The 17177-nt window shown below is 52.1% G+C and overlaps 1 protein-coding gene across 7 annotated transcripts in view; it reads right to left on the bottom strand.

Annotated features, from left to right (window-relative positions):
• Positions 1 to 839: 839 nt before the first annotated feature.
• Positions 840 to 17177, bottom strand: part of KIAA1671 (KIAA1671 ortholog) — a 181720-nt gene continuing 165382 nt past the window's right edge. For 4 of the 7 annotated variants that reach the window (XM_045081481.1, XM_045081482.1, XM_013063511.2 and 1 more), the window contains exons 7-11: positions 14458 to 14576; positions 11335 to 11590; positions 8285 to 8459; positions 8039 to 8166; positions 6790 to 7593 (exon numbers count right to left, since the gene is read on the bottom strand). In XM_045081481.1, the coding sequence (XP_044937416.1) occupies positions 7351 to 7593; positions 8039 to 8166; positions 8285 to 8459; positions 11335 to 11590; positions 14458 to 14576 (921 nt within the window). In that variant the 3' untranslated portion in view covers positions 6790 to 7350. Of the gene's footprint in view, positions 2182 to 3313; positions 3397 to 5882; positions 6017 to 6788; positions 7594 to 8038; positions 8167 to 8284; positions 8460 to 11334; positions 11591 to 14457; positions 14577 to 17177 lie in introns of those variants that run through there. The other 3 variants (XM_013063512.2, XM_045081483.1, XM_013063513.2) reach the window with 2 other exon arrangements.

Here is a 17177-nt window from a genome sequence, read left to right as displayed (position 1 = left end):
TTAGGAGGAGCCTGCTTCCTCCTCTCTCTCTCTGCCTACTTTTCTGCCTACTTGTGATCTCTGTCAAATAAATAAATAAAATCTTTAAAAAAAAGAAAGGAAGGAAGAAAGAAGGAAGGAAAGAAAGAAAGAAAGAAAGAAAGAAAGAAAGAAAGAAAGAAAAAATTCACCCAAAGCAGCAGTTCCTGGAGGAATCAAATCTCCACCTAATGGCCACAGAAAACTGACTGACCACTAACTCAGGGAATGAAAAGAACACAAACTATTATCAAGCAGGGCCAAATCTCTAGACATGAGGCTCCCGATGCAAAAGGCTTGGTGGGTGACAGGGTCCAACAACTGCCCATTGGTAGCCCAAGGTCACCAACAGGACCTGGGGCTGGGGAGGAGCTTCAGTCCCTGTCCGTGGTGCTGAACCTGGAGAAACAGTTTGCTCTCCATCCTTCACCCCAAGTGAAGGAAGAGATGGTAAAGGATGATGAGAAAGAAGAGATGGGGAGACAAATGGAGACTCCTGGAGACATGGCCAGGGAGAAGGAAAGTATGTTTTGACACCTTTTGCAAATAATGGATTTTCAAGAAAGACTTGCATGTCTGGGGAAATCAGTAGGTAAGGCCCATCCATTCCACATCTAGCCTTAGAAAACTCAGTCCTGGGGCCCCTCAGCAGTACCAGGGGGCCCTGTGAACTGTCCCAGGTGTCTTTCTCACCAATGGGCTTCTCCCCAGCAGGATTGGCACACGGTTTTGGCAACTCCAGGGATGGCAGGTGGCCAGTCAAGCCTATCTGGGATGTTTGCTGGAGCCTTGGGTTTCAGAGATGGAGGAGGCTGGTGTTGAGGATTTAAAAAAAAAAAAAAAAAGACCATGTAGAGAGTGCCTACGACCCCCAGAGGTCTTAGAGATTCCTGGGAATGAGCTTAGAGCAAGGAAGAAAAAAAAAAAGAGGCAAGGCAAACCCTATACTTTGTCACCTAGCATCCAGCACTTCTGTCCAGAGAAGATTTCAGCAAGACCCTCCCTTCCTACATTTAGTCCTAAAGGAAGCACTCTGTCAGGTGGTTTGCACGGGGTGGGGCAGGGGAGTGGTAGAAGGAAGAGGTGAGAAGAAAGAGAAGAAAACCTCCCCCCATTCATGCATTTGTTCCAATTTGGAATGAATCTTCTACGCCAGTATCTTGGGTGCTGTTCAAAAAAGACTGGAGAAGAAGATTCTCAGGGCAGGTCTGCTGTTTGAGAGGGAAAGGCACTGCCATCCAGGCTGCTGCCCCTGATGAACCCTTGAGGCCAAGGGACAAAGGTCACTCCACAGAAACCAGAGCTCAAATGAAAAGAAACCAGGAAAATATATACACAGAGGTGACAGCTGGAATTTTTTTTTTTTAAAGCATGGATGGGGTAAGATAACCTGAGATGATCAGATACTTCAAGCAAATTATTCATACACCTTTCCTTCTGCTCTTGAACGTAAAAAACATATATACATATCAAATTTCAAAGACAATTGGCTGAATTATTGCTTTAACGCCTTCTAAAGCAAACCAAAGTGATGTATAATGAACAGATCATCTCTGCACACAGCCCCATTGTAAGGATAAACACACCTGAAATAAGGATGGGTATGTTTAAAACACTGGAGCTGCTGATTCTTGGAGAGGGAGGGAGATGGAACTCACCAAAAAACCCAACGCAGCCCAACCCAGTGACGCTGCCTTGGGCCACAATTACAGCAGGAAACTTGAGTTTCTTCTTCCTTGGAAATAGGCTTTTGAAAGGGACCTCCCCTGGTGTCGGGGCAAGGAATACTTTCACAATACAGGTGTTTTCCAGAGCCCAGGGAGATGGTTCAACTCAGATTGATCTTCCCGGAGTGATGTCTCCGGGTGGAGACAGTGGAAATGGACATTGTTCACGTAAAACACAAAACCACCAGCATGGACAATTCTGGGCAGCCTGGCTTTGTTCTCCGCCTCAAGTGCTGTCTGGGGAGACGTGCAGGTGCTGGAAGAGGGTGGGTCTTTGCATCCCGATCTGGAGAGAGCCTCTGCAGGGGGCGGGAGTCACCGGGCTGTGTTCTCCACCCGGCTGGAAGGGTCTAGGCAGGAACAGCATCAGCATGGCCTCATCTTCGGGTTCTGACAGTTAAGGCTTCTGTTCATTATACGTGGCAGTGTCCCCTGTCTGGAGAGGAGGGGACAGTCCTGGTGTCAGCAAGGGGAACATGGGACCCTCGGTGTCTCTGCCATCAAGCCTTTAAACCTTGTCTGGTATTCTCCAAGATGGCCAGCCCCCAGCCCCAGAGGTCACAGGCTAGAAAAGATGACCTTTTTTTTTGGAGTGGGGCGAGGAAGGAGACAGGTGGCCAAATGCAGTAGAACCCACAGGAAGTGTAAGGTCAGGTTAGGGTTCCAGCCTGTTTCCTCAAATGGATGGCTGGAAGGTTCACAGAAATATGACATATATAGCACTAAACACAAAAACCAACACAGGATCCCATTCCTTATCCAAAAACCCTTGAGCACAGATTGCCTGGGAATTTAAAATTTGGTGGGGTAGGGTTTATTGTAGACACATATACACATGCACATAGGCATACATATATATTATGAAATGCCCCTGGATTATACCCATAGCATAAAACACAGACAACCACGTAGGTCAGGCTTTGCTACAAGTAGTAAGTTATGAAAATGCTTCATTGTCAGTGTCTTCTGGATCTGAGATTTATAGGTAAGGGGATGGAGGGTCTCCTGGGCTACTCACATCAGAGCCAGCTTCTAGGAATTATGAGCCATAGTTCCCACACCTAGGACTGACCGCCAGCATGTCAGCGCCTCTTTAGTGAGCCCCAGGGACCCCTCGAGGACATAGGGGATGTTACCCCATTTCACAGATGGGGAACCTAATGTTCCTCTAAGATATGAAGTCACTTGGGACCCACACCAGGGCAGTTCTAATCATTTGACCTTCTTAGTCCTCTTTCTTTTTCCAAGTTAAATTTTAATCATACAGGTTGCATATGCATGTAAAAATTGGGGAGGCATTTTGGATTAAGCTAATTGCTGATGTCCCCCTTTCCACTTTACAAAAGGGTTTTGAGATGCAGTGAGAAGTGCATGAGCCCAGAGCCTAGTTATCCTAGGTTCCTCGACCAGGCTGTCCACCTGGGTTTTTTCCTTTAAGAGGAAACAGATCAGCACTACCGTCTTCACTGGACCCCAGAACACCCGCACCCATTTTCCCTTCTCTCTCCTCAAGTCTCTGGCCCTTGGCTTCTGGGCCCAGGCTCCCCACTGTGCTTCCCACTTCATACCTGCTCAAGCTTGGTTCTCATACAGGCTTTGCCTCTTCTTGGATTTTAGCTCCTTTAACCACTGGGGAGAGGGCTCTTCCGACCTGAAACCACAAAGCCAGTGAGAGTCAAGTGCGAGCCAGACTGAGGGCTCCTTGCAGGCGGGGCTGTGAGGCACCCGACCCCGCATCCTCAGTGCCCAGGCGATCTGAGCCAGGTACTTGCAGGTGGTAAAGATGCCTGTGTTAACACAACCGAGGAGCAAGAAACAGGAATTAAACAAAGTCCCTAGTAAAAAGGAATGGTAAATAAATCACAGTATGCCCATTCTATGAAAAAATCTGCAGCTGTGAAGTTGCGTTGACACATGAATTATCTCCATCCATCCATTTATCACCCCAAGCACACCTCCATCCTTCTAGGTCTCCACCCACATAAATGCCTATGCTGGTTAATTGCATTTGTCAACTTGGCTAGGCCACTGTACCTAGGTATTTGGATGTACATTGTTCTAGAAGGTTTTGTGAAGGCATTTTTTTGTGTGTGTGAAGGCATTTTTTAAGATGAAATTAATATTTAAGTCAGTAGGCTTTGAATAAAGCAGATTACCCTCCCTATTATGGGTGAGCCTCACCCAATCAGTTGAAGATCTTGCTAGAAAAAGACTGACCTCTCCAGAAGAAGAGGGAATTCTGATCACAGACCACTTTGGGTACTCAAACTACAATACTGGTTCTTCCCTGAGTCTCTGGTTTATCTGTGTGCCTTACAGATTTTGAACTTGCTGGTACCCATGATTAGGGAAGCCAGTTCCTTAAAATCAATCGCAATCTCAATCTCTCTCAACTATGGCCTTGCTTCTCTTCACCTCTTGTCCTTTTGCTTCCCACAGCCCACTCTATGCTCTCGTAATAGGCCCTGCCTATAGCTCCCCTGTAATGTCAGGCCTCCAGGCCTTTGCATGTGCTGTGACTTCAGCCTGCGACCCCCTCATACTGCCCTATTTTTGTCTATCATGACTCAGCCCAGGCAACTCCTTCTCCTGGAATCCTTTTTCTGCACTTTTCTTCCTCAGGTCCAGGTTTCGAGTCCTTCCTCTATCATGGGGGTCAGATAAAGAGCCAGATGGGAAGTAGTTTTGACTTTGTGGGTCATGGGGTGTCTGCTACAATTAGTCAATTCTGCAGCCCAAATAGGAGAGCAGCCAGACACAATACAGAGAGGAATGGGTGTGGCTGTGTGCCAATAAATCTTTAGTTACAAAAACAGACAGTGGGCTGAAATCTGGCCTGTGGGCTGTAGCTTCCCAACTCACTGCTCTATCACAGCACTTAAAACATTACAACATTAGGGGTGCCTGGGTGGCTCAGTGGGTTAAGCCTCTGCCTTCAGCTCAGGTCATGATCTCAGGGTTCTGGGATTGAGCCCCATGTCGGGCTCTCTGCTCAGCAGGGAGTCTGCTTCCTCCTCTCTCTCTGCCTGCCTCTCTGCCTACTTGTGATCTCTGTCTGTCAAATAAATAAATAAAATCTTTAAAAAAAACATTATAACATTAGTGTGAATAATTCTTAACTTTTATGTCTTAACTTGTGAAAAGAATCCCACTCTCTCTCTCTCTCTTCTTTTTCTTAGCACCAGGGAGAGGTGGGGAGTGGGAGAGAGAGAGAATTTTAAGCAGGCTCCATGCCCAGTGAGGAGCCCAACCCGGAACTCGATCTCAGGACCCTAAGTTCATGACCTGAGCCGAAAACAAGATTCAAACGCTCAGCTGACTGAGTGCCCCAGGCACCCCAGAATCCCACGCTCCTTTATTGAGCACGTCTGCAAGCCAGCACCAATGCAAAGGGCTCTGCACGCCCTTCTTCTTTTCGTCCTCATGACTGCCCTGGAAGGTTAGAATGAGGAGTAAACCCATTTTGCAGATAAAGAGGCTGAGGCTCAGAGAGGCAGAGTGACTCCCCCAGGCCAAGCAGCTTGTCAGTTGCACCACTGGGATGAAGTTGGTTGTGTGATGTGTTTTTTTTTTCAGAGCTATGCTCTGTAAAGTCCAACCCTGGTTGCCAGAGTGCCTGGTCTGGGAGCCCCGTGGTGGGAAGGTGACAGGTGCTGTGCTGGGCTCATCTCTGTGTCGTGTTGGCCCAGCCTGGGATGGGGGCAGTGGCTCCACACAAAGTGGCTGAATTCAGTGGATGTCATTCAGCCTGGCCATGCCCTTCTATCCGTCTTCCTGGGTCTCCCCGATTCTCCTGAGACAAAGGCCCTTCCCTGGAGGGTAAGAGGAGGGAGGATTCCTCAGTTTCCCCACCAATCTGGAGAGGGCTGGGCTAGGTAGGTAGTCTTCCCACAACACAGCCCTGGATCTCCACGTGGGATGTGGAGGGAGCGGGGAGAGCGAGGCCAGCCAGCCTCATTCCAGGCCCTCTTTCCCCATCTCTGCGAGTGTGTGTTTAGCTCTCAGGCTGCCTAGGAGTTTGTGTGAGCAAAGCTAGAGGGAAAGATACAGCTGCAACTCCCTTTGAATGCAGCTCTAGGACCCAACAAGCCCCCACCCTGAGTCTAGGGTGGAGGCCTCCTCCTCAAGTCCCCTCACCTGTCGTCCTTCTCCACGCTGGAGGGCAGCACGCGACTGCCCAGAGTGAAGGGAGCCTTGGGCGTCTTGGGATGGGGGGCCCAGCCTGGGGCCTCACTGGGGCTGTCGGCCTCCGGCCTCTTGTGCAACTGAGCCTGGGAAGAGAAGAGAGCCACGTCTGTAACAGCCTCTGGCCTGTGGAAGGCTCCCATCTGAAGGCACTGTCGCTGTAGGGCAACAACAGGGCCACCCAGCAACTGAACAGACCCAGGCAGGCAACACGGGGTGGGGGAGATGCCGCCTGATCTTGGAGGCTGAGAGAAATCAGACACCAGGCAAATAGTCTACCCAGCCACCCTTGGCCACTATAATCAAAGAACCACCACTATAACCTCGCACAATCATGTCCTCTCCTTTTTGATGGAAAAGCCACCATTTATATGCTCTCGGGTTGGGATGTTCTGTCTCCTTTAGCTGCCCATGAACCCCGGCATGGAGGTAATGGCCACATCTTCCACTTGACATTCAGCTGTGCTAAGCTTCTTGGTCCTATGTCCACATGGATAAATGAGGTTTTTGTTTGTTTGTTTGTTTGTTTTTAAAGATTTTATTTAGGGGCGCCTGGGTGGCTCAGTGGGTTGGGCCTCTGCCCTCAGCTCAGGTCATGATCTCAGAGTCCCAGGATCAAGCCCCTCATCGGGCTCTCTGCTCAGCGGGGAGCCTGCTTCCCCACTCTCTTTCTGCTTTCCCTTCTCCCTCTCTGTGTCACATAAATAAATAAAATCTTAAAAGAAAAAGATTTTATTTATCTATGTGACATAGAGAGAGACAGCGAGAGAGGGAACCCAAGAAGGGGGAGTGGGAGAGGGAGAAGCAGAATTCCCATAGAGCAGGGAGCCGACATGGGGCTTGATCCCAGGACCCCAGGATCATGACCTGAGCTGAAGGCAGATGCTTAACAACTGAGCCACCCACGTGCCCCTAAAATGAGTTTTGACTATCACATTCCCACAGGAAAAAGGCAGGGTGGATTCCCCCCCTTTTCTGGAAGGCATGGTTGGGGATGGGATGGCAGTGTGGTGTGTACAGAGTTCCCCCAGGGGACCGGGGTGTGGTGGTGGCAGGTGGCCACTGTCCCCCACTTAACACTGGACGGCCCCCATCACCATCATCCACCTGACCCCTCGGGGTGCTGAGCATCCACCATCCGGACTCTAACCAGGCCTAACGTATATGACACACATTAGCTCGAAGCAGAGGCTGGCTCTCTGTTTTACAGAAGAGTAGCCTGAAGGTCAAAGGCCAAGCTGTGGGCCCAAATCACACAGTTTTCAAGACCTGGGATTCACAGGTCTGCCCAACCTCAACCCCAACCCTGGGGCTCCTTCCCGAATGAGCCCAGTAGCCTCCGGTGATGGTTAGGACCACTGAGTGTTGCCCATAGCTGGGCGTGCCTGGAGCAGGTGTGGCTGCCCCAGGTTCAAGGAGCTCATGCTAACGATAGCATGAATCTCAAGAGCCTTGTCTGGACAGCAGGGGGGTTGCTGAGCGGTGTCCTGGGACCCAAGGCCGGGCCTCGGGAGCTATGTGGAGTGTCTGCGGGGAGCCCGGCGCCTCTGCTGCCTGCTGTGTTAGGCTGCCTGTGACACATCCTTTGTTCCGACGACGGAGAGGAGAGGCGAGAAACCGCTGGCCTAGAGCAGCAGCGGCCAGTTGTTCCCATTTTGGAGGCCTGTAAAACCAACCACAGGGACAAGTGTGCAGCTGCTGTTTACTGACTTTCTACTCCTGCAGAAATGGCAGGCGTTGTGGCAGTGTGAGTTGTCACTGGGGAAAGCTGTGCGAGGGGTGTGTGCGGACCCCCTGAACTATGTCTGCAACTTCTTGTGAGTGGAACTGTTTCCGAAGTGGAGAGGGAGGCGGGGAAGAGGGAAAGAAGGAAGGAAGGGAGAGAGGGAGGGGGAAAGGGAGAAGGGAAGGGAGGGGGAGTGACAGAGCAGGGAAGAGAGGAGGGGTGGGAGGGAAGGAGGGGCAGGGGGGGAGGAAGGCAGGCAGGCAGGGAGGGAGGGGGGAAGAGGGAGGGAGGGAGAAAGGAAGGGAGGGAGGGGAGGAAGGACACCTGGGGCCTGTTCTCCTCCCTAGGAGGTTGAGCATAGTCTAGGTGTGACCCTCGGTACCTTTAGCACTGCGGGGTCCATGCCTGGAAACACAGGCATCCTCTGTGGGTGGCTGGTGGGGGTCCTCTCAGCCCTGGAAGGCTTCTCCTCCTCCTCATCTGACTCTTCCCTCTTGGGAGATTTCTCTTCTGTCCCAAAGAAAAGAGCACCGAGGTCACTGGCAGCCGCCTGACCCTCATGCAGTCCTTGCGCCGTCCTGCTGTTCAGGGGGGCGTCTATGGAGAAGGGACGGCATGGCGTGCATACCTGTCGAGTCCTTGAACATCCATGCACTGTCGGCCTCCTCCTCCAAAGGAGACTTGCTCTCCGACTCACTAACTCGGCTGCGCCGGAGGGAGTGGGAGATGGGAGCCCGGCGGCGGCTTCTCTTGCTGAGTTGCACCCGGGTCTTGAGGGCACTTGAGTCGAGGACTGAGGTTTGCTTTGGGAGCAGCAGGCAGGAAGAGGGAGAAAAGCACGGGAACCATTAACTGAGGGCACCACCCACGGGAGGTGTGTGCTGCTTCCCTGGAACACAAGATGCTATCTGGGGGGTACGTGGGCCAACCTCGTGAGCAGGCTGGCCCACGTACCCCCCAGTCACCTCAACACTGTAAGTCACCTCAACACTGTAAGCCTCCATTTCTCCACGAAACACACCACAGAGGCTGGTGATGCTAATCACGTGAGCCTTGATGGCGCTGGCACAGGGCCAGCTACAAAATGGACATAAATGACAATGCCTTTCCCCTCCTGGTGACTTCACAGGAGCATGGGAGCCAGCTCAGTATACAGCAGGAGCCCAATTAATGTTTGCTTGCTTGCTGAATGAATAACTGAATACATGATCTGACTAAATCTTTGCAGGAACCTTACTCACACAGGACCCAGGAGCCGAGGCATTCTTAGTGCAGCCCCCCATCCACCCACAATAATTTGGGGGGCAGGTGGAGAGTGCAGAACAATGCATTTGTGCCAAGCCTTTGTCTGCAAGCATCACACTCTGAGCAGAGTCAGGTGGATGGTCCGTGATGCTTTCTAAGAGGATCACCTTCCAGAACAAAATGTGTGAAAAATGCAGACGAGCCAGGGGGGCGCAGCAAGGAGGTGGGGTGGCCCCTGGCCCAGCGATCACCCCTGGGGAAGGGCAGCAAAGAGCTCTGTGTTCGATCCCACGTGGTTCAAATCCTAGCTGTGTGAGCTCGAGCCATGGCCTTCACCTCCGCAAGATGCCCCTCTTTGTGGAAAAGGGGATCACAGGAATATTGGCGGCTCACAGTGGTGGGGAGAAGTCAGTGAGCCTAGGTGGGGCTAGTCCTGGTTGGAGACAGCACCTGGCCAAGGCTGACACAGGCAGGAGCTGTTACAGGCCAGCTCCCGGGCTTGCCTAAAATGTGGGGTTCTCTCTCTTGGGTTTACTTTGGAGAAGTCCCATCAGCCAAGGCCTTTTCCAGGAGTGAGGATGGGCTAATCTCGGTGAATCATTTCCCAGGGCTGGTAAGCGGCAGAGGCCACACTGGGGGCGGGAGGAGGGAGCTGATGTTTGTGTAGTTGCTTCTCAAAGTGGTCGTAATGGTGGCCAGTGAGGGCAGCTGATGGGACTGGGGGCGCAGGGATGGGGGGAGAGATGGAAGTCCCAAACTGGGGACTGCTTCACGGATCCAGGTTTTCAGACTCGGAGAAAGGAAGAGGGAATTGCCTCAGGGAAGAGCTGGCTTGGGGGGCTGCTGGGTCTGTTTCCCCAGGACTATCCCTGTGACCGCAGGCTGGGGCAGGGCCTGGAGGCCTTGGTCACTCACCTTCCCTCTCAGCCTCCAAAAGGCCCCACAGGAGCCCCGAACCATAGTGGGCAGTGCCCATAGACCTCAGCATGTGATAAATAAGCATCCCAACCTGTGCTGGGGGACACTTGGATCAGTCACCCAATGGCCACCTTGCTTCTCTCATCTGCAGAAGGGGGCAGGCATCTTTGCCTCCTGGGGTTCCTGGCCTGTGAGCAGTCCAGGGGCCGATACTCAGGGACTAGCGGCTGGGATTTATAACGGACACTGAGAAAGAACAGCCTAGTGTTCTAGAAGGTAAGTCCAGCGGATCGTGCCATGGCCCTGGTGACATCATACAAGCACGTAAGCTTGGCACACAGCTTGAGCTCGGTACATGTTTGTTGAATGAATACCTGAACACATCATCTGACTGAATCCTTACAACCCACACCATGTCCCTGTTTGTGTAGTGGGTGGCCCAGGGGAGACCGAACTTGTGTCTTTCTTCATCTCTGCCCTTCTTCAGAGGGGCCAACAGGAGACCCTGACCATACTTAGAAGGGGGAACCCTTTTTGAGGATCCAGAGGAAGCCCCCTTCTCCCCAAGCGGTGGTGTTTCTTCTCTGGGAGGAATCTGGGTAGCCATTCCTAAGAGTGTGGGCCTGAGACTTTATTACCAGGAGAGCAGACTGCTTTTAGATTTTGCACATTTAGATGATTGGGGGTTGGGGGCGGGGTGGGGGGGGATAGCCTTACTGTCAGGGAAGGAGAATAATGGGACTTCAAGGACTGAAAAGGAAACTGCCGGCAGGTGGTGCTCTTGTGGGAGAAAAGGGGACCTGTACTGGTCCCGAAGGGTCTAGAGCAGGATGCCATTGGGCCTGGGTGGCTGGCATCCTGGAGGCTGGCTCTGCTTGGGACCTAGGAGAGCTGAGTTCTAGGGCGTGCCCTGGGGGATCCTGGGGCATGAGGACTATCTGTACCTGAAGGCTCCCTTCTCTGGAGCAGCCACTACCTATTTACAGAGAGACTTGGATCCCTGGCTATCAGAGACACATCCTCCAAGCAACACCTTGGTGAGAACACTCCGCAGATTTGGTGTGAGCCAAACTCCAGACTCTGCATGCCTGGAACTGCAAACCTCGGGCAGCCTCCTGCTCCCCACTGTCTCCCAACCCCACCCCACCCCCCACCCCTGGGATGAGAGGCCATACTCCCTGCTTACCTAATAGGTGGGGGCTAGGATCAGTTTTAATTTGAACACATGCGATTATGTTTGAGGTCGTGGAGCCCACTGTGCTAGCAATTGGTGGATGAGGAAGCCAAGGCTCAGAGAGGTGAAGATGTGCCCCCAGACACACAGCTGGTGTGTGGCAGGTGCAAGTGACATGCAGACATCAGTCCCATCTCAAAGACTGTTCCCTCTGCACCCACCACAGGGGCTCCTGGCACACAGATTCTACCCCTGAGAGGGGCCACTCACTGGGAGACGTCAGAGCATACCTTTAAGAAGAAAGGACTCTTTCTGACTCACACTCCCAGCTACCAACTTACATCAATGAAGGAGAAGTCGTCCACCCTCTTCGTGGGGCAGGGGTCCAGCGGGGGCAGCCCCTCCATCCCATCGGTGGATTCCAAATCGGTGCTGGATTGGTCCACGCTGGTGCTCCGCTGGTCCCTGGAGCAGCTGTGTGGGTCCCCAGCTGAGGTGGCCTCCGTTTGGGAGGACAGTGAGGACAAGCGGCTGCTGGGGAGCTGCCTCCGGGCTGACAGGGCACTGCTGTCCGGGGATGGGGACTCGGGGGCCAGACTACAAGAAAGGAAGGAAGGGAGACATCCTTTGTGCAGGTGGTGACACAGAACTGAATTTCAAGGAGAGGAGGTGGCAGAAAGCATATTCAGGCTTTTTCTTAGACACAGGATAGCCCCGTGGGATAACCTTTCTGGGCACAGCCTGGAGCTGTTCGTGATGTCTCTAGAACACCTGGACAGGCATGGAATGGGAGGGATCGGTCAGGCCCCATTTCAGACCCTCCAACCCTGCCCTGGGCAGGATGGCAGGTCACTCATGGTGACTGGGCCCTTACCATGTGGCAAGTGCAAGCCAGAGTATAAAGCTCACATTGGATTCCCAAAACTTTGGGGGAAAAAGAGAGAGAGAGAGAGAGAGTATAAAATACTGATGCATGTTAAAATGATAATATTTCAGATCTGGAGCCCCTGAAATATTGTTATTTAAATTAAATTTTTAAGATAAATTCTGTTTCTTTTTTACTCTTTAGAGGTGCCTACTAGGACATCTTAAATGACAGATGCCTCCCATTTGCAGCTTGACTTGTATTTCTGTTGGACTGCGCTGATGTCCTCAAAAAATCACCAGCAGGGGTGCCTGGGTGGCTCAATTGGTTAAGCATCTGCCTTCGGCTCAGGTCATGATCTCAGGATCCTGAGATCGAGCCCCACATCGGGCTTCCTGCTCTGCAAGGGAGCCTGCTTCTCCCTCTCCCTCTGCCTGGCACTTCCCCTGCTTGTGTGCACTCTCTCTCTCTCTGCCAAATAAACAAAATCTTAAAAAAAAAAAAAAAAGTTAAAAAAAAAAATCACCAGCAGTCACTTGTGGTGGAGCAGGAGGCAGGGGAATCTCTTTGTGGTTCCATTCATTCACACATGCATGCATGCAGTTGAGATTTACTGAGCACTTACTACGTGCCAGGCACTGCTACCCCCGGAGTCACTGAATTCTCTCCCCAATCCTGTGAGGCTCACCCTATAATCCTACTATGGCCAGCACAATGCTATCAGGTAGGATTAGCCCCAGGAAGTTGAATATTAACCTCAAGAGGAAACCAAGGCACAGAAGTGTGACATGGTTTTGTCCACAGGGGCATAACTCATTCCAGAATCCATGCCCATGGAAATGTTCCCATGGAAATGTTTCTAAGTATGGCTTGTATAATCAGAACCACATAAGACAGATATGTATAAATAAATTAAGTCATCAAATTAAAAAGCGCTCCCCATTAAAAAGACACCAAAGTCAAGAGCACGGGAGAGTCAGCCCTGAGGAAGGGCAGCTGGGCAACAGACACCACCTCCCTAATAAAGGAGGGTCTGCCCTGGAAGCCACCCAGGCAGCACCCTTGCACAGAACCTGAACTTGGGGCTTCACGGCAGGAGCACGTCTATGCTCTGTCCACTCTGGGATGATTTTATTATTCAGAACAGGCAGGATGTGGGGGTGTGGGGTGTGGGACTAAAGCAACGCCCCCACTTCTCGGACGTGCGGGAAATACCACCAAGGAGGCAGCAGATGGCGCTGCTGGCCAGGACTGGGGACTCTGCAGCTGCTAGAGGGGGCCAGGAAGGAGGCGCTGCAGTACCCCTGGGAAGAGAAGGGGGCGCCCACCCACATAAGAGAACCCAGATCCCAGAGACCAGCTGTGGGGAATGGAGGCCCAGGATGGGAGCAAAACCCAGAGGCAGGCTTTCGGACTCAGAGTCCAGTGGGCTCTTGCAGGAAATCTAAGTGAAGTCTAGGGACATTTAAATACGCTCATTAACGTCACGGGTTGAGCGAGATAAAGCTTTCACTGATACAACAATAAACCTTTGCTTCCCTTTGCCTTCTTCATACCTGTCTTCAATTCCTGACTCTCACATCATTGGCTGTGGGACATAACCCAGTAGCGGCCAGTGACCACTCCCAGCAGGGAGTGCAGGGGAAGCAGGCAGGGGACCTGGGGCTGATTACACGCGCTCCCTGGGCATACGACCCACAGGCAAGGAAACCGAGTCCCGCAGAGAAACAGCGAGCAGGGTGCCATGCTGCAGTCGACCCAGGTCCCTCTGACTTCAAAAGATCCTGCCACCCTGACCACGGTCACATGACCACAAGATCCTGGGGCCCTGGGCTACAGAAGACGTGAGCTGAGAACCCGCAGTGTCCACCCCGTCGTACCCTTCCAATGGAGGAGGAATGTCAACTCTGCAAAGCACAGACTCATTTACCCAGAATCCCATCGGCAGCTAGGGTGGGGCTAGCTAGAATTCTGAGCTGCCTGCCTCCTGTGTCCAGGCTGTATAGTGCTTCTGCAATAGTCCTAACCTGGCAGACATCCGAGGGCCCTACGAGCCATCCGCTGGGGCAATATTAAATGCAAGACACAGCTTATGAAACAACATGTGGAATATGTTGCTCTATTTGTAAACACACACAGACACACTGAATAAAGTCTAGACAGACATTGAAAGAGAAGCATCGACGTCTTCATTGATGGCCTGTATGCTGGGATTATAGGTGGTTTTCATTTTCTTTGTAACTCCTTTTATCGTGGTGAGATACAAATAACAAAGTTGGCCATCACACAATGTCATTCTGGAACATCTTATCTTCCCAAAAGGAAGGTGGCAAGGTCGCCCCTACCTAGTCACTCCCAGCCCCCGGCAGCTAATCTACTCTCTCTCTCTCTCTCTATGTATTTACCTATCCTGGACATTTCACGTATCCTTTTAAAATAATTTTTTGTACTTTCTAAATTTTTTTCCGACAAGAATGGATTACTCTGCTGTTTAAAGATAGAACAGGTCTGAGTAATAGAGAAATGAGAGGGCACGGGGGCCATGCTGCCTTCCATCCAGACACCCTACCCCCCCAGCCGGGAGCCCCACAGGCCCTACCTCTCCCCGCTCTGGCGCTGGTCTGTCCATGTCCCATACTGGCTGTCAGCTTCCTGCACAAGGGTGTCGGTGTCCTTGGCCTCGGGGGGCCGCCTGGAGAAACACTGCTTCAGCTGGTCCTGTAGAGACAAGCCAGAGAGGAGAGATTTTCAGCCAGGAGAAATGCTCAGAACCCAGTCCCTGGCTGACACAGATCACATAGCATCACCCTCAGCTCAATCCCCGCCCCCTCCTGCCCAGCTCTCTACTGTGCTCAGAGGCTGGTCCAAATGTCTGGGGTGGACATTCGAATGACCAACTGTCCCAATGTGCCCAAGACACCATAGGAGGCAGGCCTGTCGGTGTTAAAGAAAAGCAAGCTGGGATGAAGGTATCACCTTCCCCGGCACGCTGCCCATCCTCAGGGCACTCCCTCAGCTGTCCCCTGCCCCCACATTCCCACCACCACCACGTTTCCAACACAGCACGCATAGAGCATTTAACATGCCCGGTGTCGACCAAGCTGTCTATACACCACCCCACTGAACTGAAGTTCCATGGCCATCCTGATTACAATCCCATTTTCCAGATGAGAACATGGAGGCTCAGACCAGTGAAGTGACATGTCCCATATCAAAGAGCCAGCCTATGGCGAAGCAGAACTCAAACCTGGGCAAGAGGCTTGGGTCCGTGTCCAAACACGGACACGCTTGGGTCCGCTGCACCCCAGGCAAACTGATCTACCTGCTCAGTGGCTGCCTCTGCCCTTGCCCAGGGCACCTGGAAGGAGTTCTGGCACAATGAGGGCAGCCACGGAGCTCCATTAAAAGACTGAACTGCTAGCTTCCCTACCCTGTTCACTTCGGCAAGTTAAAAGCCCGTTCCCGCTCAACAACCTTCAATGGCTCCCTACTGTCCCCCAGAGGAAATCCAATAGCCCTTGTAACTGAGCCCCACATTTCCTCTCCAGTACCATCTCTCTGCCACCCACCCCACATTTCCTCTCCAGTGCCATCTCTCCGCCACCCACCCCAAACAAACCCTTCCTCCCACCCTCCCTGACCTCCTCACTGAGTCCCATGCAAGCCTCACACATCCTGGCCTCTGTGCTTTTGCTTGTGCCCCTCCCTCTTCCTACCTATCCTCTTGGTCAAAGTCGTTACAACCCACAGTGGTCTCTCCCCCTGCTGAGCTCTTCCTGCCTACCCTGGATTCCCTATTGTACCAGGTAAAGTTCGATGTAGAGGTTAATTACTCCACAGAAATTTACTGAGCACCTACTATGCAGCAGGCACCCGGAAACTGGGGCTGGGGGGTGGTCACGACACAGACGCAACCCCTGAGGCTGTAACTTAGCTGAGGCCAGCTTTGAGGCCAGAATGTTCTATCACCTTCATCCACACTCCATGCTTTTACGCAGCTTCCACGAAACCATCCCTGGCAGAACAAGCCTATGTGGTCCAGGGGAATGAAGCGTTTGGGGATACTCAGGTACCCCATCATGCTCAAGGGGATGCTGTAGGAGCAGGGTATACAAGGACAGGAATTTGGACTAAAACCCTCAGCGGCCTCTGATAATTGGCTGCGCTAGAGGACGCGAATGATAGCTAATAATCATGTTCGAACAATGCCAGTGTCACTCCCTGCCTGCAGAATGCTTTCTCCAAGTCACCAGAAGAATACACGTTTGTTGCAAAACATTTAGAAATTACAGAAGTGCACAAAGAACAACACTTTAAAAACACCCGTCACCCATGGACAAGACTCTGGCACAGTCCTGCCCAGAATTCCTACTGGGTACTTCATCCAAATCCTCTTCTTTAAATGGCTGAAGAAGATACCACTGGCTGAACTCAGCACCGTTCATGGAACCAATCCCCCATGGCTGGGCATTTAGTGGTGTGTGTGTGCGTGTGTGTGTGTATTTTGCTGTTATAAGCAACAACATGACGAATGTCCTTGAGGTTCAGGTGACACATCTCTGTGATTATTCCCACAAGAGAGGTTCCTAAGTACAGAATCACTAGGTCAAGGGGTGATGTATTTTTAAGACTTTGACTCCTGATGAGTGAGCCAGCCGTGGGACGGGCTGCCCAATTGCCAAGCCCATGGGCAGTGCAGGGGTGGGGGGGTAGCTGTATGCACGTTTTTGGGATGAAGTCAGTCCCCACTTGGGGAAACGAGGGAGGTTTTTGCCTTGAAAGACCACCTGACATTCCAGACACCCTGCACCCCGAAAAGAATTCTCCAAGGGACCCGGAATGGAAGTGGTCATCTGTGCATGCTCCCAGATGCTCACTGTTTCTCAAAGATGTCACAGAATTAGGCATTCCCTAACTGAATCCCCTGCATGGGTCAGATTCAGAAGCCAGAGGTTGGGGCCTCCAGGGGTTCCTTTTGGGCTTGGCATGGCTGCCCCAAGCACATGTAGGGAGGGGTCTTGCGTCTGTCCCCTCCCCCCATGCTAAGCTCAGCAGGAGGAGGCTTTGGGTCATGGCTCAGGGGGAAGAGGAGTGCTTGCTGTCTCCACTCTGCCCCCCATCACCGCACCCACCCTGACCCATGTGGCCTGGCTGAGGGGCTCCACCTATTCAAGCCTTAGTCTCCTTAGAAAAGCAACGCTGGTTGTGTGGCTTCAGGGAGTTAATTTTGGGAAACCATTCAGCTTAGGAGCCAGGAGCCTGGTGATCAGAACCATTTTCATTGTCCTTCCCCCAGGGACGGGGGATCTTTCAGTGCTC

The sequence above is a fragment of the Mustela putorius genome, unplaced genomic scaffold (assembly GCF_011764305.1).
Source record: "Mustela putorius furo isolate JIRA1106 unplaced genomic scaffold, ASM1176430v1.1 tig00000578_pilon_pilon_pilon, whole genome shotgun sequence".
Lineage (NCBI taxonomy): Eukaryota > Metazoa > Chordata > Mammalia > Carnivora > Mustelidae > Mustela > Mustela putorius.
Note: the sequence above shows the minus strand (reverse complement) of the source record. Positions and strands in the feature narration are given on the sequence as shown.